Below are 15,434 nucleotides of genomic sequence, written 5' to 3'. Positions count from 1 at the left end.
GTAAAAAGATTACTGCTGGTCAAAAAGAAATGCTATATTGTTGTTTAATTTTTGGTTTAATTATCTTTTAAATTTATTTGAAATATTTTTACGTCTATAGAATTGTTTTTTTAATGGTAAATACAAAATAATAAATATTATGTTGCTAAAAATAATGTAGATAAAATTTAAGATAAATTTTACGTAATTTGTTTGCTTTCTATCTTCAATACAAAAGAAAATTACTGTTTAAGCTACATAAAACTAAATTTCACATTTTATTTATATTTATACATAATGAGAGAATTCATGAATAAATTTTTAAGTTTTACACTGTTAACTTGTCAATATATAAAATACAGGGAGATCCATATCTCGACGACACAAAGTACGGCCGCCTCCCAGAGCGGTCAATGATCCAATTTGAAATTTCTTGACGACACTTTGTTCAGAAACTGTCCACAATTTTGTGGAGTGTGATATTGAAATTTTTTGGTTGGCGCATTAATTTCCTACAACCCTCGGAACGAAGTCGAGAGTTTGCTCTTAAGGGGAATCCCATGTTAAACGAAAATCGCGTTTTTGCATCAACGAGAAAAAAATGTTCTCATGCGAATTTTTGAACAGAGTAAGTTTTAATTGTGTTCTGTCAACTGGAGGGAGTAAAAAATCTAAAAACACCCAATAATTCACCCTTCAATCCCTAAATTAGGGTGAAGATGATAGTTAATTTAATTTTTGCAGGGTGAAAAGTTGCTCAGAGAAGACAAATTAGAATTGAAAACGTAAAATTTTTACTGCAACTTTGTTCACAATATCAATAGGCCGCACCGCAGGTGGCTACACCAGCGACATTGGTCTCTGGAGCTGTCGAATTTGCATAAATCCACAAAAAATAGCAATTACGTGGCAAAAAATGAATGAATGCGTGCAGTTAAAAATCTGAAATTTGGTTCAATGTACAATTGATCATGCCAAGAAGGTATGTAGCAGTCCCGACCAAATTTCTTTCAAACTTTTATCAAACACTTCGTTTCACACGCGTTTATGAATGTAAAAAACAATTACTTATCCCAACATTTATGATTATTATTTATTAAAGCTCTCAAAATATTGTTATTTTGCAAACATTAGCGTATTTCAGAGAAGATAGTATGTTTTAAAAAATAATTTAACATGTATGCATATACGAAAATATATAGTTTCAAAATTATGTTTGAAGTTTGGAAATTACAATAATATAATGCAACATAATGAGAATCTCAGTTTGTGGAATAAAAGAATTAAAAAGAGAAAAAGAAAAAAGATTTTAATTTATTAAAAAATTCATTTTATATCAATTTATATTTTATATTATTCCGATATATATTTCAGAGACGGTATTTGATCTTGTTTTACATTTTTAGAATGTTAAAAAAAAAAAATTTGTCAAATTTTCCTTGGTGATTATTTGTTTCGGCGAAAACTAATTTATTGCACTGTAAAAAAAAATTAAGGCAAAGCTGAACATAATTAAAAAAGATATCATGAAAAGAAAATCATGATCGTGAATTTCTCCTCTAAAATGTTAGTTTTGAGTCTTATGATGGATATTTAATTTTTTACAATATGCCAGTGAAAATAATTGAAACAACATACATACTGGTTTTGTTTTCTAAAGTAACTAATAATTTAAAATTTACCCCTGATATAAATTATCTGATGAAAATAAATAATACTGATTGTAAAAGTAACAAAAATCTATCTGCTTTTTATTCCCAAGTACCAAGAATTTATTCGCCGGTGTCTAGATTTAATATCGTTCAAGCTATTCCATTTTTTTTTTTTTTTTTTAATGTCAGTCAAATAGAATTCAGCGTAACTGAGAGCGACACTCGCTTTCCGCTCCCGTGGTGCCGCGCTTGCGAAATATCAAAGCTGCTGACACTTAATTCTACTTATTCCTGCGCCCCAACAGAGAAACTACATCATACATAACTTCCTCTCAAGCAACACCTGCTCTTTATTTTCCCAAGTCTGACGTCGCGCTGCTTTTCCAATTAGTTAATCAATTGGCTAATTAGGGTTTCGTAATCGGGATTTATATTCGGGATTAGTGGTTTGACCGAGTTTGCTCTCGTCGATCGGCGGCCGGCCGGCTTTTGCTGTCAATCTAATGCATTTCGCTGCAAATATTTTCGCCCCATGTAAAAGGAAGGCTCTCCTATCGATCTCTAATGTGTCCCAGCAGCTCCTACCATGTACTCGCCGCTCTAGCTCTCTGTTACATTACAGGTTCCGCCTGATTTAACATTTCCCCCTTAGCAACTTTCCCTCGCCGTTTCCCGGACATAAATCTCTCGGCCTTGCCAGCTCTATCAATTTTTAACGGGGCATGCAGAAAACTTTTTTTTAAATTTCATCTTCCCTTTTTTTTAATTCTTCTACTTCTTCTAAACCTCTTCCATTCATGAAGAAAATTGAGAAAAAGTCATTCGAGTCACTAAATTTAAACTGCAAAAAAAAAATCGCAAATAAATACAAAATGAGTAGTTCTTTAATTTCATATATATAAATGTAGTTTTGTTTCAAGTTCGAGAAAATAAAAACGACTGAATAGTCCAATGACGTTAATGAGTAAAGATATAAAATATATTCAAAAAGAACAGCCAAGTGCCTGGCAAAAAAGAGATGGGAGCATCTTGGTCTCATTCAAAGAGTCAATAAAAGTGGGAAAAATATTTTGTTCTGCAGTGGGACAGGCTCATTATTTCAAAATAAAAAAATTTATATTTCTTCAATTACTAGAAGCATGAACAAGCACAAGGGAAGGAAATGGAAACTAAAATTTCGGCCGTGAATTCTCTTTACATCAAGCCTCAAAACCTATCGAACCCTTAAATTTTGCAGAAAAGAGCTAAAAAAAACACAAAACCTGATTTATCAAGTATGAATTTTTATTAGAACATAAAATGCCATTTAATACGCAATTGCCAACTTTTAATACAATTAAATGTTAGGAAAATTCACATTTTTACCGTTTCTTGGAATAACGCGCCATTGGTAATTAATCACTTAAGATCAAATTTGATACTCGTCGGAGCGAAGAGTAATAAAATTACATAATAAGACAAAGTTATTTAATCAACGAAATTAAATGGTTTCAAGTGATGAAAATTGACCCAGATAAGCAATTGACCTAATTATTGGAAATTTCAAATATCTCGTCTGTGGAATTCGGTCGCCGCTGTAATCATTCACGTTTGATCAACATTTATTTCTCTCTGACCGCTGTGCAATAAAAACCACTTGATAAGGCAAATATTCGTCATAAGAAATTAAATTTATTAAAATGAAAATTGACCTTGATTAAGCAATTGACCTTATTTTTGGAAATTTAATATTTTCTCGTCCTTTGATTAAGCAAAAGACCAAATATTTGGAAATTTATTAGTTTTTCATTTATGGATTTTGCTCACCACAGTTATCACTTCCTTTTGTACAAATTTTCTTCTTCACCGAACGCTCTTCTCTAAAAACACTCAATACGGAATATTTTTTTCATTAATAAATTAAAAAGATTTAAATAGAATTTAGTCCTTTGATTAAGCAAAAGACCAAATATTTGGAAATTTATTAGTTTTTCATTTATGGATTTTGCTCACCACAGTTATCACTTCCTTTTGTACAAATTTTCTTCTTCTCAGAACGCTCTTCTCTGAATACACCAGCAGGTATAGGAATCAGAGATGATTAGCAAGAAAAATCATAAACACGTACGCTCTCATTGCAATAAAAATATTAATTTTAATAAATTTCTAGGTTCCACCGCCCGAAGCTGTCGCAGATCTTGTAGCTGCAATGAAATCATGGACTGGCTCCTTGGTGAAACTCATTGGAGAAACAAGCATGTATGTTTCTCAGCCATCCGCGTCCATCGATCAAGAAGGTCATGGAGTTGATCTGGGAGACCAAGCCAAAGTGGACCCACCCGATGAGACTTCCTCTCACAATCAGTGCCTCCTCCCAGATTGAAAAAGCTTGTCAGAAGGTAGGAAATAATCCTATTTTTTTTAAACTAATAACGTTTGGCTATTGTATTTTCCTAGATTAAAATATATATATATATATATGTATATATATATATATATATATATATATATATATATATATATATATATATATATATATATATATATATATATTATACGCATTCATTTATTAGATTTTGTTTATTTCCAGCAAAAATTTCAATCACAGCCTCTAGGCACTGTGTACCGGGCGACGTCCTTGTTTACCCCTCAAGTTGCCCAGGTAATCAAGGATTTCAAAGAATCTCCGTCTGGTCAAAAGGAGGAGAAAAACTATTGTTCAATATCTTAGCTATTGGTTTGCTATATGTTAGATATTGCTGAAATGGACTTGAAGTAGCTTCGTTATGCTCGTTATGAGATGAGTATAAGATAAGGTGTTAAAAAATGTAATTTGTTATTTGATCTGTATTATTTAATGACATTTAACGACACTGTTAATAATCTTATTTGTCTTATTTATTTCAACTAAAGAGTATAATATTCAATATATGTATACTGAATGTTAAGTAGGCAGAGACTGGCAAATAAGTTTAAATGCCATTTTTGTTTGTCTATAATAAAGAAAATGTGCTATGGACAAAATTAAACAAATGCCATTTTGCTCTACAAAAAATGACCATAATTTGAAAACATTTGTCACTTTTTTTTCAAAATTTTGAACGAAACATACAGTAACAATGATATTCCAAAATTCTCATAATAAGATTTTTGATCTCATTGTTTCCTTGGAGAATAACTTTTCGTAACTTTTTTATAATTTGATTTGGGTGGGAGTATGTGCTCAAGGGACCAGAAAAAGCTGGCCAAGATCTGTGGCCACTGCCCAGCTCTGGCTGGCTACAGCTAGAGCACACCGGCACGCAGCACTATAACCTACACAAATTTAACAACCTAGAAATTTGATAAGTTGAATGTAAATATTTCAAAGCCAGTGTTCCAGACAAACTTTTTTTACTAAATTGCCCCTTGCAAAGTCAGTTCAAGGCAGAAAAAGAATCTCAAATCAATTTGATTGCTTCAAAAACAAACTAAACAAAGAGCTGAAAATCTCAACATATTCTGACATAAACAAGGAGTTTCAATAATATGGAACAAGCTTTTATAAGTATCAAGTACAAATAATAATTTATTAAAAAGTTTGTTAGTGTATGTTAATATATTCTATTCCACTGTCCACAATTAAAAAACGTCACTCGGAAGCATTCACAAGTTCACCAAAGTATACTGTGATTGCAACAACTTTTTTCCTCAGAACACTCTGCTCGATTTCAACATAGCTTCCAGGACCAGCCAGGCTCAGCATCTATAAATTTAAGAATTTTTTTATTACTTTAAACATTTTTCATAATTTTATTGTAAAAATCATTTACAAAAAATTGATCATGATCTAATTTCGACAGATGAGATGCTTCTTCAAGAGGTTACTTTGATCTACAAAGCACTAACCTGTTGTGTGTTTGTGTTGCGGGGGAGGTACATGACCACATTTTCGCTCACTCGCCTTGCAGTTTTGTAAAGATCTTTGCCGTCCATACAACTTAAGTCTTCTAGATTGAAAACCTGAAAAGATTACAAAAATTGTATTAAAATGTCAACTTACAAAAAGAAGTCAGTTTGAAAATGAATTTAATTCAGTAGTTATCCCTGGAGGACTACTGAAGAAAATAACCATCAATAAACTGTGCATAAATCCTATTCAGATTTTAAAATTTTATGCAACTAACCTTTTTATTTAAATAATTGGGTCCACCCCAGGGGGGGCTGAGGAAAATAACGTCTGCTTTCAGCAAAGGTGCTATTTTGAAAAAGTCTCCGCAGATGAACTCGATTCGGTCCAAAACTCCATAAACTTGAGCATTGTGGGCGGCCAGTTTGATTTTCTCAGGGTCGATGTCAATGGCAATGACTGAAATTTTAAAATTAATAGGGATTTTAATTTAATTAATTTGGTTTACCTCTTTCACATGTCAAAGCAAACTGGATCGAATTTCCTCCCGCACCACAAAATCCGTCGACGATCACATCGCTTTGGCACCTCTCAGCAATGTGCTTGGCAATTTCTTCCGGAGTCACAGAAAACCACGACTCTAATGAAATCAATGGGAATCAGTTTATACTTCGGAAAAATTAAATTAAAAACTACCTTCGTCGAGACGAATTCCTTCGTCAAATCTGGAAAACAACTGGTACCTCTTGGCCCAGTACTTGTGCATGTGCGCCGATTGAACTTCCTCTGGCAGAATTTTCCTTGAATGTTTTAAATTCCTCTTCTTTTTCTCCAATTTTTCTGGCACCTCCCGAGTTTCCTCATTGGTCGACGAGTCAAAGACCGACATTTCCACCGGTTTGAAGGGGTCTAAATTAACCTTGAAGTATACACTAATTAAGTTAGGTAGATCAAATTTAAATTGAAAAGACCTACAGTGGCAGGATGAATTTTGAGAGCATTGTTTTGAGCTTTGATGTTTTTCTTTAGGTAGTACACGTCGGCATTCTCGAAATCGAATTCGCTACCACTGCTGGCGTCGTACGAACAGCCGGTCAGGTTAAGGAAGTTTTGTACTCTATTGATTACCCCTTGCCTGGGCCTCCTCTTCTGCAAACTTAATTTCACTTTTGTTTAAAAACAAATTTCCAGAATAAAAAAGAAAAACCTTTCTGCGGTAGAGGTTGATGAGGTGTCGACTTCAATGGGTCTTTTGTGAATTTTTTCCTCTATCGGCTTTTCATTTGTCTCTTCACCTGCAGGCAAGTCTTTCTTTTTAGACTCCTTGACCTCTTCTTCTTCTTCACCCGAGGAAGACGAAGAGCAATATTCCTCCTCTGCCTGTCTGATTGCTTCGAACATCCTCAAGGTCTCAACCATTAGCCCAGTAGAGTTTAAAATTCTGTAAAAAATAAAAATTTGAAATTACTCCTTTATACATTTTTGTTTTAAAAAAACCATTCAAACCTGACACTCCTTTTCTGCGCCTTCCTCTGTTCTTTCACAGGCCCAGGGATCATAGGAACTATGATTTTCTCTTCAAAAACGCTCTCTTTTGGAACATCCTCTATTTCCGGCTCAGTTTCTAGCTGGGAGACAACTTCGTCTTTCAGGTCTTCCACCTGAACGTCTCCTGGCTGAAGAGACATTTCGTTCAAGTTTTCACTCACTTGCTTGATAATTATTTCTTCTTCATTAACAACCGCGCTCGAATAAAGTGTTTCCGGTATTTCTACAGGATTTTGATTCCTAAAAAGCGAAATTTTTAGAGATGAATTGATGGGACTTAACAAATTTTACCTGTGGACAATCCTGGAGAAGACTCCGACGACCGAGTTCTCTTGATTTTCCGCGTCCAGCCAGAACTCAATTTCGCCTAAACTTTCGCTCGTCATGTAAGTACGTTTCTGTTAGAATGCGTACAGAAAAATTATAAAAATTGCAGAAAGTTGGAGACCGTGAGATGTTGCTGTTCGTTTTAGTCGTTTTGTTTACATGCGTGTTTTGAGAAAAAGGACAAAAAGGGGCGGTTTCAGATTTCGCGCGCAACAATTTTTTGATTTCAAAATATGGCGCGCAGAACACGCTTTGAATTTACATTGAATAAAATACTGAAAATGATATGAAATATTTCAATTAAATTGTAATGAAAATGTCATTTTCGAGAATAAAAATTACTTATTTCTGGATACAAAATTTCGAGACCTACTATTTAAGTTATTGTTTGGCAAGCTTGAAAGCTGTATTAATTTCCGCCTTTCTTTTAACCCTTGATTTACTTTCGCTAGTTTCTTATTTTTAAATGCATCTGTGCTAATAAATAAAATAAATTCAAGGGTCTCCAATTAAATCAAACCTCCTTTTGGGCTGTAGATTTGGTTTTTATTTTTAATTTTATCCATTTTTAATTTTAACCATTTTTTAATTTTTCATTTTTTGTCAAACATTTCAAGTTCTTCAATTGTGTTGGGCAGAGCTTTGTTGGCAGTTTCAGGTAAGAGCATGACTGAGGCGCCTCCAAGGATGGACAAAATTCCGAGAACGAACAAAGGCAGTCCTTCCCAGACCGCGGCCTGTAATTTTCCAAAATTTAATTTTTTTTTCATTAATAATAAATTAGAATCTCATTACCAGATTCCACAAGTTAGGAACGAGCAAAAGGGCGATTCCGGCCGCAAGATTCGCCGATCCGACGCCCATGTTGCGCACCACGGTGGGGAAAAGTTCCGCCGTGAAAACGGGCAAAATTACCTAAATTTCAATACAAATATGAAATATGATTTAAATTTATTTGCTGGAAAATTAATAAATTACCCAAGGGAAGGAAAAGGCGAATCGGCCCATCATGACCAGGCCAAGGGTGAGATTCTCCTTGTAGGCGTGCGAATCAGGAACAATTGTGGCCAGGATGCAGAAGAGGCCTCCGGCCGCCATGGTGGCCACCAGGGGTATCCTCCTGCCATGCCTCAAGAGCAGGGGCGTGCTCAGGGCGATTGCTGGCAACTCAACCAGGCCTAAATAAGAAGGGAAAAAATTTACAGGTTCAATTTGAAAGAATCCAGATTATTTTATTTCACTTTTTTAGTAGAAAAAGGTTTTAAAAATCTGACCTGAAATGACGGTGTTGAGGTGAATCTGGCCTTCGATGTTGCCGAGGTTGAGGACGAGGCCGAAGTAGGAGAGGTAAAGGGCGAACCACTGCGCGTACACGAGCAGGGAGATCCTCCTGATCCTGGGCGTGCTGAGGAGGGAGAGCAGGTTCTCCTGTTCGCTCCTGGCGACCTCTTCGCCCTCGGCCGTGACGAAGGCGCGCTCGACCTGCTCGACGTTGAAGATGCGTCGGTTGACCTTGGAGGCCCTGCGGAGGGTGCGCGTGAGGCGCGCCTGGTTGCCGACGGCCAGCAGCCAGCGCGGCGACTCGGGCAGGTGGTACACGACGACGAAGAGCAGCAGGGCGGGCAGGGCGCACGCCAGCTGCAGGTGACGCCACTCGGGCAGCAGGTACGCGAACAGCGCCACCGACAGGTAGCCCAGCGGCACCGGGTAGTGGAACGAGACGCCGGCCACGGTGCGCCACCGACCGCCCACCACCTCCATGCACAACACGAACGCGCTGAACACGACGCTGACGCACGACCAGCCCAGGCAGAAACGCAGCGCCATGAACAGCCACAGCCACGGCACAAACGCGATCCCCGTGCCAACCGCAATCTGAAAATAATCAGCAAATGTTATGCAAAATCAAATTTTTTTAAGTTCACTAAATTTTTTTAAGAAGAAAATAGTTATAAAATTCAATCGAATATAATTCTGTAAAAAAAAAATCAAAATTTAACTTCCTTTTGATAATTTTTGCTTAATAATTTTTGTTTCTTTCGAGTACATTAAATATATGTTCAAAATCTTTGATTCAAAAAGAGCTCCTTAAACTTCTCAGGTGGTTAAATTTGTAATTCTGCCCCCCAACAAAACCTGCAATCGAGTCATATTATTCTTGCGCCATGCGCAGCTTCAAACTTATGATCGGCCTCCTGGACGTTGGAAGGCTGCTTGGATTAAAATTCAGATTTGAAGCACGATTTTTTTTTAACTATTAATTTTCAGAAACTGGAATTAACTAATTTTACTTCTCATTAATCAGTTTTATTTTATTTAATTTGAAAAAACAAATAAGCTGCATTTAAGGTTAAATTTCAGTTTTAAACACTGTCTTAACTTTTACCGTTTAGCTTCAAAGTTTTCGGGTTTCTGTTTCTATTCACTCTTCACAAGTTTGGTTGTGTCCAATTGAATTAAAGAAGTATTTCCAAATTTATAGATAGATTCTTCCTATATACCACCTAATTGTCAACTCCGGTCAACTCTAAAAACCTTTTTTAATTCTCTAGGAATTATTTTCCCCCAAAAATTCGCGATGAAATTCGATATAAATCAGTAGATTTACATTATATATCTTTTTAACAATTATTTGTGTAAAAATATAAATCCTAGATAATGAAATAAAATAACGCATTATTTTATTTATTTTTACAGATAATTTTGAAGTTTTTTTAATAATTTGTTTGTTGATTCAGTTCATTACAAATAAGGACCACCGCCGAAAATATAAAAATAAGATCGTATATTTAAATTGATTGTGTGTTGAAATTATTGGGAAATTATTCTCTTCGCTCGATGATGCAACTGAGCCTCATTAAAATTCTAGCTTCTTGTTCTGTACAGAAATTGACAAATGTCTCAAAGAGCGCACGCTTTATTTCACAATGGAAGAATACGTTATTCAATAAAGTGACATGCAAGTGAAATTGTTTAGCCTTTCATAGCAGCATTAATTTGTAAGCGGCTTTTGACGTCCGCGCGCCTTTTACCAAATTTAATGTTCCTGATTTTTAATTTCACGCGCCGTGTTATTTATTCTCCGATACATTGGCCTTGAACTCGCCGCAGTGACGAAATTTTTTTCAACGCCGATCTCGCCGCTGGACTTTTTATTTTTTCAGGTGTCGCGCGCGTTTCCATTCACTTTTGTTGACCGCACCGGCTGCAGCGGCATAATCACGTTTACTATTTAAACCACTTTCGCCACGCGCGAATCATAATTTATTCCTGCAGCTCTACTCATGACGGGAGAAACAAAGCGTGACCCAGAAAGATGGAAAAGATTTTTATTCTTCAGCATAGTTTAATTAGCTAAAAATGCAACAATTTCATAATCTTCACGCTTTTTAGTTTCAAAATTACAACAATTTTATAAGATTTCTTTCTCTACTTTGGTTTTAATTGAATAAAAAACTCACCTGGATAGCGAGGAAAATGGCAAGAGTTTTGCGTCGTCCGAAGCGGTCGGACACGACGCCGGACACGAGGCCGCCGATGGTGACGCCGAGCAGGAAGGCCATCATGGACACGTTGATCAGGGCGGCCCTTTCGCACACCAGCTGCCACTGCTCATGGACACCGCTGATTGTTAGTTCCCATTAATTTGCACAAAGGTTTATAATAAAAGATGCAAACCTCGGAGACGATGGTCTCTCCGTCTGTCAAGTTGAAGACCCATCTCTCGCATGTTTCAGTAAAATTGTCTGTCAAATTTGATGCAGGACAGCCCACTTCCTAAAAAAAATGATATAAAATATCTAAAGTTAAAAAAAAAATCCACACGATGATGAATGAAACAATTTTTTCTGGATGTTTTTTCACAAACAACGTTTTCATTGTGAACATAGCAGATGATTAAAACAAAAAATTTTTTTTTTTAAATAAATTAGCAAGTTTAGTGTGACGGAAAAATTGCGTTTATTTATTCTGTCACCGCAGACCTTTTTCCTTATAGCGCCTTGAAAGTGGAGTGGTCATTGCGGGGGATTCCAAAATCAAAACTGGTTTATCAGCTGCGCGCTTAATGGTAAAAGTGTACAATAAATAATACAGAGACGCGCGGGGAAATACGCAAGTTAAACGCTAAACTTTAAAGGCGTTTCCTTATTTTTTAACTTCCAAAACCAAAACAGCCGCATGAATTTAGAACATTCCCGAAGATTCATCTCTTTTGACCAGTTTAAAATAGATTTATTTGTTTTGCGCTAAGATTTTTCTTATGGATTTGAGCAAACTAATAGATAAGTTGATTAGTTTATATTTATTTAATTTAAAAAAATTTATTGAAATATAAATAAATATATCATAAATATCAAATGATATATAAATTAACTGATATTATTTTTAAATTGTATAATATCAGTTTTAATAAATGTTACACTGATTTAAATTAACTTATAAATAATTTCTTAAATTACCATAATTTTTATATATTATGAGTTTGTCATTTTGTTAAGGAAAATTAATTATGAAGGGACGAAATTAAACAACAAAAGAGCTACTTCCTTGTGATTTTTGGAAAGGATCGAGTGGCGAACAATATGTAATTGTAAAAAGAAGGAACTCAACTGGTTGGCCTTCGCAGTGGAACGGCGGCGTGACCGTCTGAAAAGTGATGGCAGTCATGTGCCAGGTGGAGGGTAGGTAGAAGAGCGAAAGGGCGGCTGTGAGGCGCCACTGCCACGGGCCGCAGTTTCCGGTCGCCTCGCCCACCACGTCCTCCGCGGCCGCCTCCGGAGGCTCGTTGGGGGCGCGAACCCCGTTCTTTGGCACGACGCGCGGCTCGGCTCTGGGCATCTCGATCGTGGATCGCGGCACCAGCGATTGATTGCCGAGCCGCAGCCAAGGCCTCTCGAACCGCGCGCACCTCCACTCCACTCGCGCTCCCACTCACCTTTTTTTCTCACAGGTCCATGTCAATCCGCCAGCGTGTTGAGTGCTCAGGTTGATTGAAAAAGAAATTATCATCTCATCATATTCAGCAAGTAAAATATACCAACTATTCACAAAATTAGCGCTGAATAGTAATTAAATATATATATTTTTTTTAATTGAGTCTTATCAACAAAAAAATTGTTTTTGATTAAATTATATAGGTTTCTAACGCCTCATATTAGCCTTCAATTCGCCCATTTTACACGAATGAAAATTTTCAACCCTAAGTTTGTCTTGGTCCACTAGAAACAAAAAACGATCTGGCGCGTCTGTCTGTGAACCAGTTCTCTTTACATTTTAGTCTACTGATAAGCAAATTAAGCAGCCATCAAAATTTTATTTAACTTGGCCATGCAAAATACAGAGAGCCGCCTCAAACTTTCAATAATTATAAGCTTTTATACTACTCAACACTACTTATCTGTAAATTCGACTGAATGCCAAATTTTTTGCATTCCAACTGATAAATTAATTTGTTTTAAATGCAATAAAAGTTAATATATCGTCTTGTAGATCTTACTTTTGCTTATATCACGAGTCGCTGATTAAATAAAATACACCCCCATACTCTTTGATTTTCCCCAACTACATCAGCCACAAATACATTATTTAGTTAAACAAAATAGTACAACTTCTGTTAACAATTTTTTTTTTTAAATTTTCAGTCATCTTGTGCAAAGACCCGAACAAGTCCTGCGTCAGTTGACGAACCCTTGGCCAGAAGGGAAAAGCTTCTGAAACATAATAATATGCACAAACATATGAAACGAATAAAATTCATGAGTCTGATTATTACTAATTCAAGCAAGATAATTCAAAAAATGTATAATTCAAATTTGATTTTTAAGATAAAATCAACAAGAAATTTTAAAATTCACATTAATTTCATCAAAATCTCATTGATTCGGATTTTGTTTAATCCAAGACACCCAATTATATCAGTGCCAAGGAATTTTTCTTTTACTCAAGATCCAATTGAAACAGCACTTATTGGTTCCTAATTAACAAACATAGAGACAAAAAATTAATTAAATAATGGTTTGCAACAATAAAAAAAATCAATATCTAGCCATAACCATTTCAACTAAGATATAATGTTCCATTTTTAAGCAGAGCAATTGTAATCATTAAAATTATTTATACAACTGGAATATCAAGTTAAATAATTAATTTTTATAAATAAATAAAAACTGATAATGATAAGTAAACCTTAATTGATTGATTTGCAGAAATCCACTTGTCTTAATCCAAACCAAAGGTTGATTCAGCCTATAAATATTTTCAAGCTGCTCAACCGATGTGAACTTGTGTCAGTCAAGACGTCTTGCGCTTGCCTGGGAAGAATTTAAGGTTTTAAACTCAAATTGATAAAATGAAAAGGAATCTATTTTACCACAATCTGGCCAAATGAATCTTCAATCATTGAGGTGAGTGGAACTTTGTAGCTCCGGGAGCTCCGCAGGTTGGACCTTCGTCTGAAGGTGGAGCCACAGCTTTGCCGCAGTCTTAGGCACAAATCCACATTTAAAACCTGAGAATAATTTGTTTAAAAAAAACCAATTAAAGGAACGTCTATGGCAATAATTACCTCGTTCTCTGATGACTGAAATTCTGCGCTGATTTGTAAGTGATAGATGGCCTTGGTCATTTTAAACCCTCCAATTACCTCCTCCTTCTTGTTGTTGTTCAGTCCCAGAAATTCCTGATAGCTCTCCCATGGTCAGCACAGCTTTGCCCAAAATCTAGAGGACAATGATAATTTTATTCAATTTTATTTACAATTATATTTGAAAACTCCAGACTCTCACCTGGCCAAATCTTGGTCGCTGATGTTTCCAAGACATTGGGTTGCTCGATACATGGAAAATCTTGCCGCAGATGTAGCACCGCACAAGGTACTTGGCTGATCACTGGCTGGAAATAATTTCTAAATCTTTTCAATAATAAAAATTAATTTTTTTATAGTTAAAAAGATAAAGTAAAGAATTTTTAATAACATTCAGTTTTTAAGAAATAAGGTACCAGTAATTTTAAATTTTAAATTTAATTCCAACAATCAATTAAATATCACATTTTTTTATTGAAACAAACCTCGTAAAAATCTCCAGATTGTTGCTCAGGTCAGCTTTCGTTTGGTTCAAGGTCCAAGGGTTGTACTTCTGGTCCGACAGGTCACTCTGCAGGCAGAAAAAAAGAGGCAAAGCAACAAAAAATGTCCTTATAAAAATTCGAGAGGGGGGAAAAGTGGCCGATGAAAAAAAAATGGTGCGAGGTCGAAGTACCTCGAGCAACACAGCGTCCGTTGGCGGTAGGACGGCGTTGCCGGAGGTACCCCGAGCCTCGAAGGTCCACGAAGGCGCGTCGGAAGCAAACTTCCCACGCGCCACCCTGGCAGGGCAACACCAGGGGTGGACCAAAGGAGGGCTAGGTTGCACTTTGAGAACGGATTCATTTACCTGAAGCAGATCCGGAGGTTGACCCAAGGAGTCCCAGGACTTCGGCTGTAAAAAACAAAGTTGAAAAAATGTCCACATGGTTAAAAAGAAGCACTCACCTTGTGTAAAAGGATTTCAATCATTTTTTTTTTTTTTAACAAAATAAGGGTTAACGAGAGATAAATAAAAATCCAAGTTTTGAACTTTAAATTATATACATATTTATGCAACAGAATCAAAGAATACAATCATAATACAAATTATTGCTGTCAAACTATTTTACAAAATGAAAACTATGTACATTAATTTTCTGTGTAATTTAAAACAGCTCAATCAGGCGCAAATAAGGGACGCTTTCAGCTCGGGAAAAAAATTCTCTTAAGTAAAAAAAAAAAAACACCTCTGAGTAGAGCCCCCCGAGGAATCGACCTTTCCTGCCACGAGTTGGTCGGTGAGTTTTCGTGTAGCACGGGGGACATATGCCGTGCTTACCCGGCCCGAACCAACCTTCTGCGCTGTTGATCCTTAATTCTTTCGTTGAGCGAATCGAATGTGTTCCCCTAGGTACTTTCCAGGATCCTAAGCAAAGGACCCCAAACCCAGGCACCGAATTCGCACGCAGAGCGTGGGGAGCAAATGCCGACCCCT

The 15,434-nt window shown here is 36.1% G+C and overlaps 2 protein-coding genes across 2 annotated transcripts; both read right to left on the bottom strand.

The window, feature by feature from the left end:
• Positions 1-5,149: 5,149 nt before the first annotated feature.
• Positions 5,150-7,534, bottom strand: LOC132200254 (uncharacterized). The gene is made up of 9 exons (XM_059625586.1): positions 7,339-7,534; positions 7,006-7,287; positions 6,707-6,940; positions 6,475-6,655; positions 6,196-6,418; positions 6,008-6,139; positions 5,777-5,958; positions 5,499-5,612; positions 5,150-5,355 (listed from the first exon to the last, which is right to left on the bottom strand). The coding sequence occupies exons 1-9, from the start codon at positions 7,431-7,433 to the stop codon at positions 5,242-5,244; spliced, it is 1,557 nt and encodes a 518-aa protein (XP_059481569.1). The 5' UTR covers positions 7,434-7,534; the 3' UTR covers positions 5,150-5,241.
• Positions 7,535-7,907: 373 nt separating this feature from the next.
• On the bottom strand, positions 7,908-12,264 carry LOC132200031 (organic cation transporter protein-like). Its single transcript, XM_059625196.1, has 7 exons — positions 11,986-12,264; positions 11,053-11,151; positions 10,836-10,982; positions 8,649-9,249; positions 8,353-8,552; positions 8,170-8,289; positions 7,908-8,111 (listed from the first exon to the last, which is right to left on the bottom strand). Exons 1-7 carry the CDS (start codon positions 12,211-12,213, stop codon positions 7,968-7,970), a joined length of 1,539 nt encoding a protein of 512 aa, XP_059481179.1. The 5' UTR covers positions 12,214-12,264; the 3' UTR covers positions 7,908-7,967.
• Positions 12,265-15,434: the final 3,170 nt, after the last annotated feature.

The sequence above is a fragment of the Neocloeon triangulifer genome, unplaced genomic scaffold (assembly GCF_031216515.1).
Source record: "Neocloeon triangulifer isolate White Clay Creek 2 clone unplaced genomic scaffold, ASM3121651v1 ptg000014l, whole genome shotgun sequence".
Classification (NCBI taxonomy): domain Eukaryota; kingdom Metazoa; phylum Arthropoda; class Insecta; order Ephemeroptera; family Baetidae; genus Neocloeon; species Neocloeon triangulifer.
This window is presented reverse-complemented; position numbering and strand designations above follow the sequence as displayed.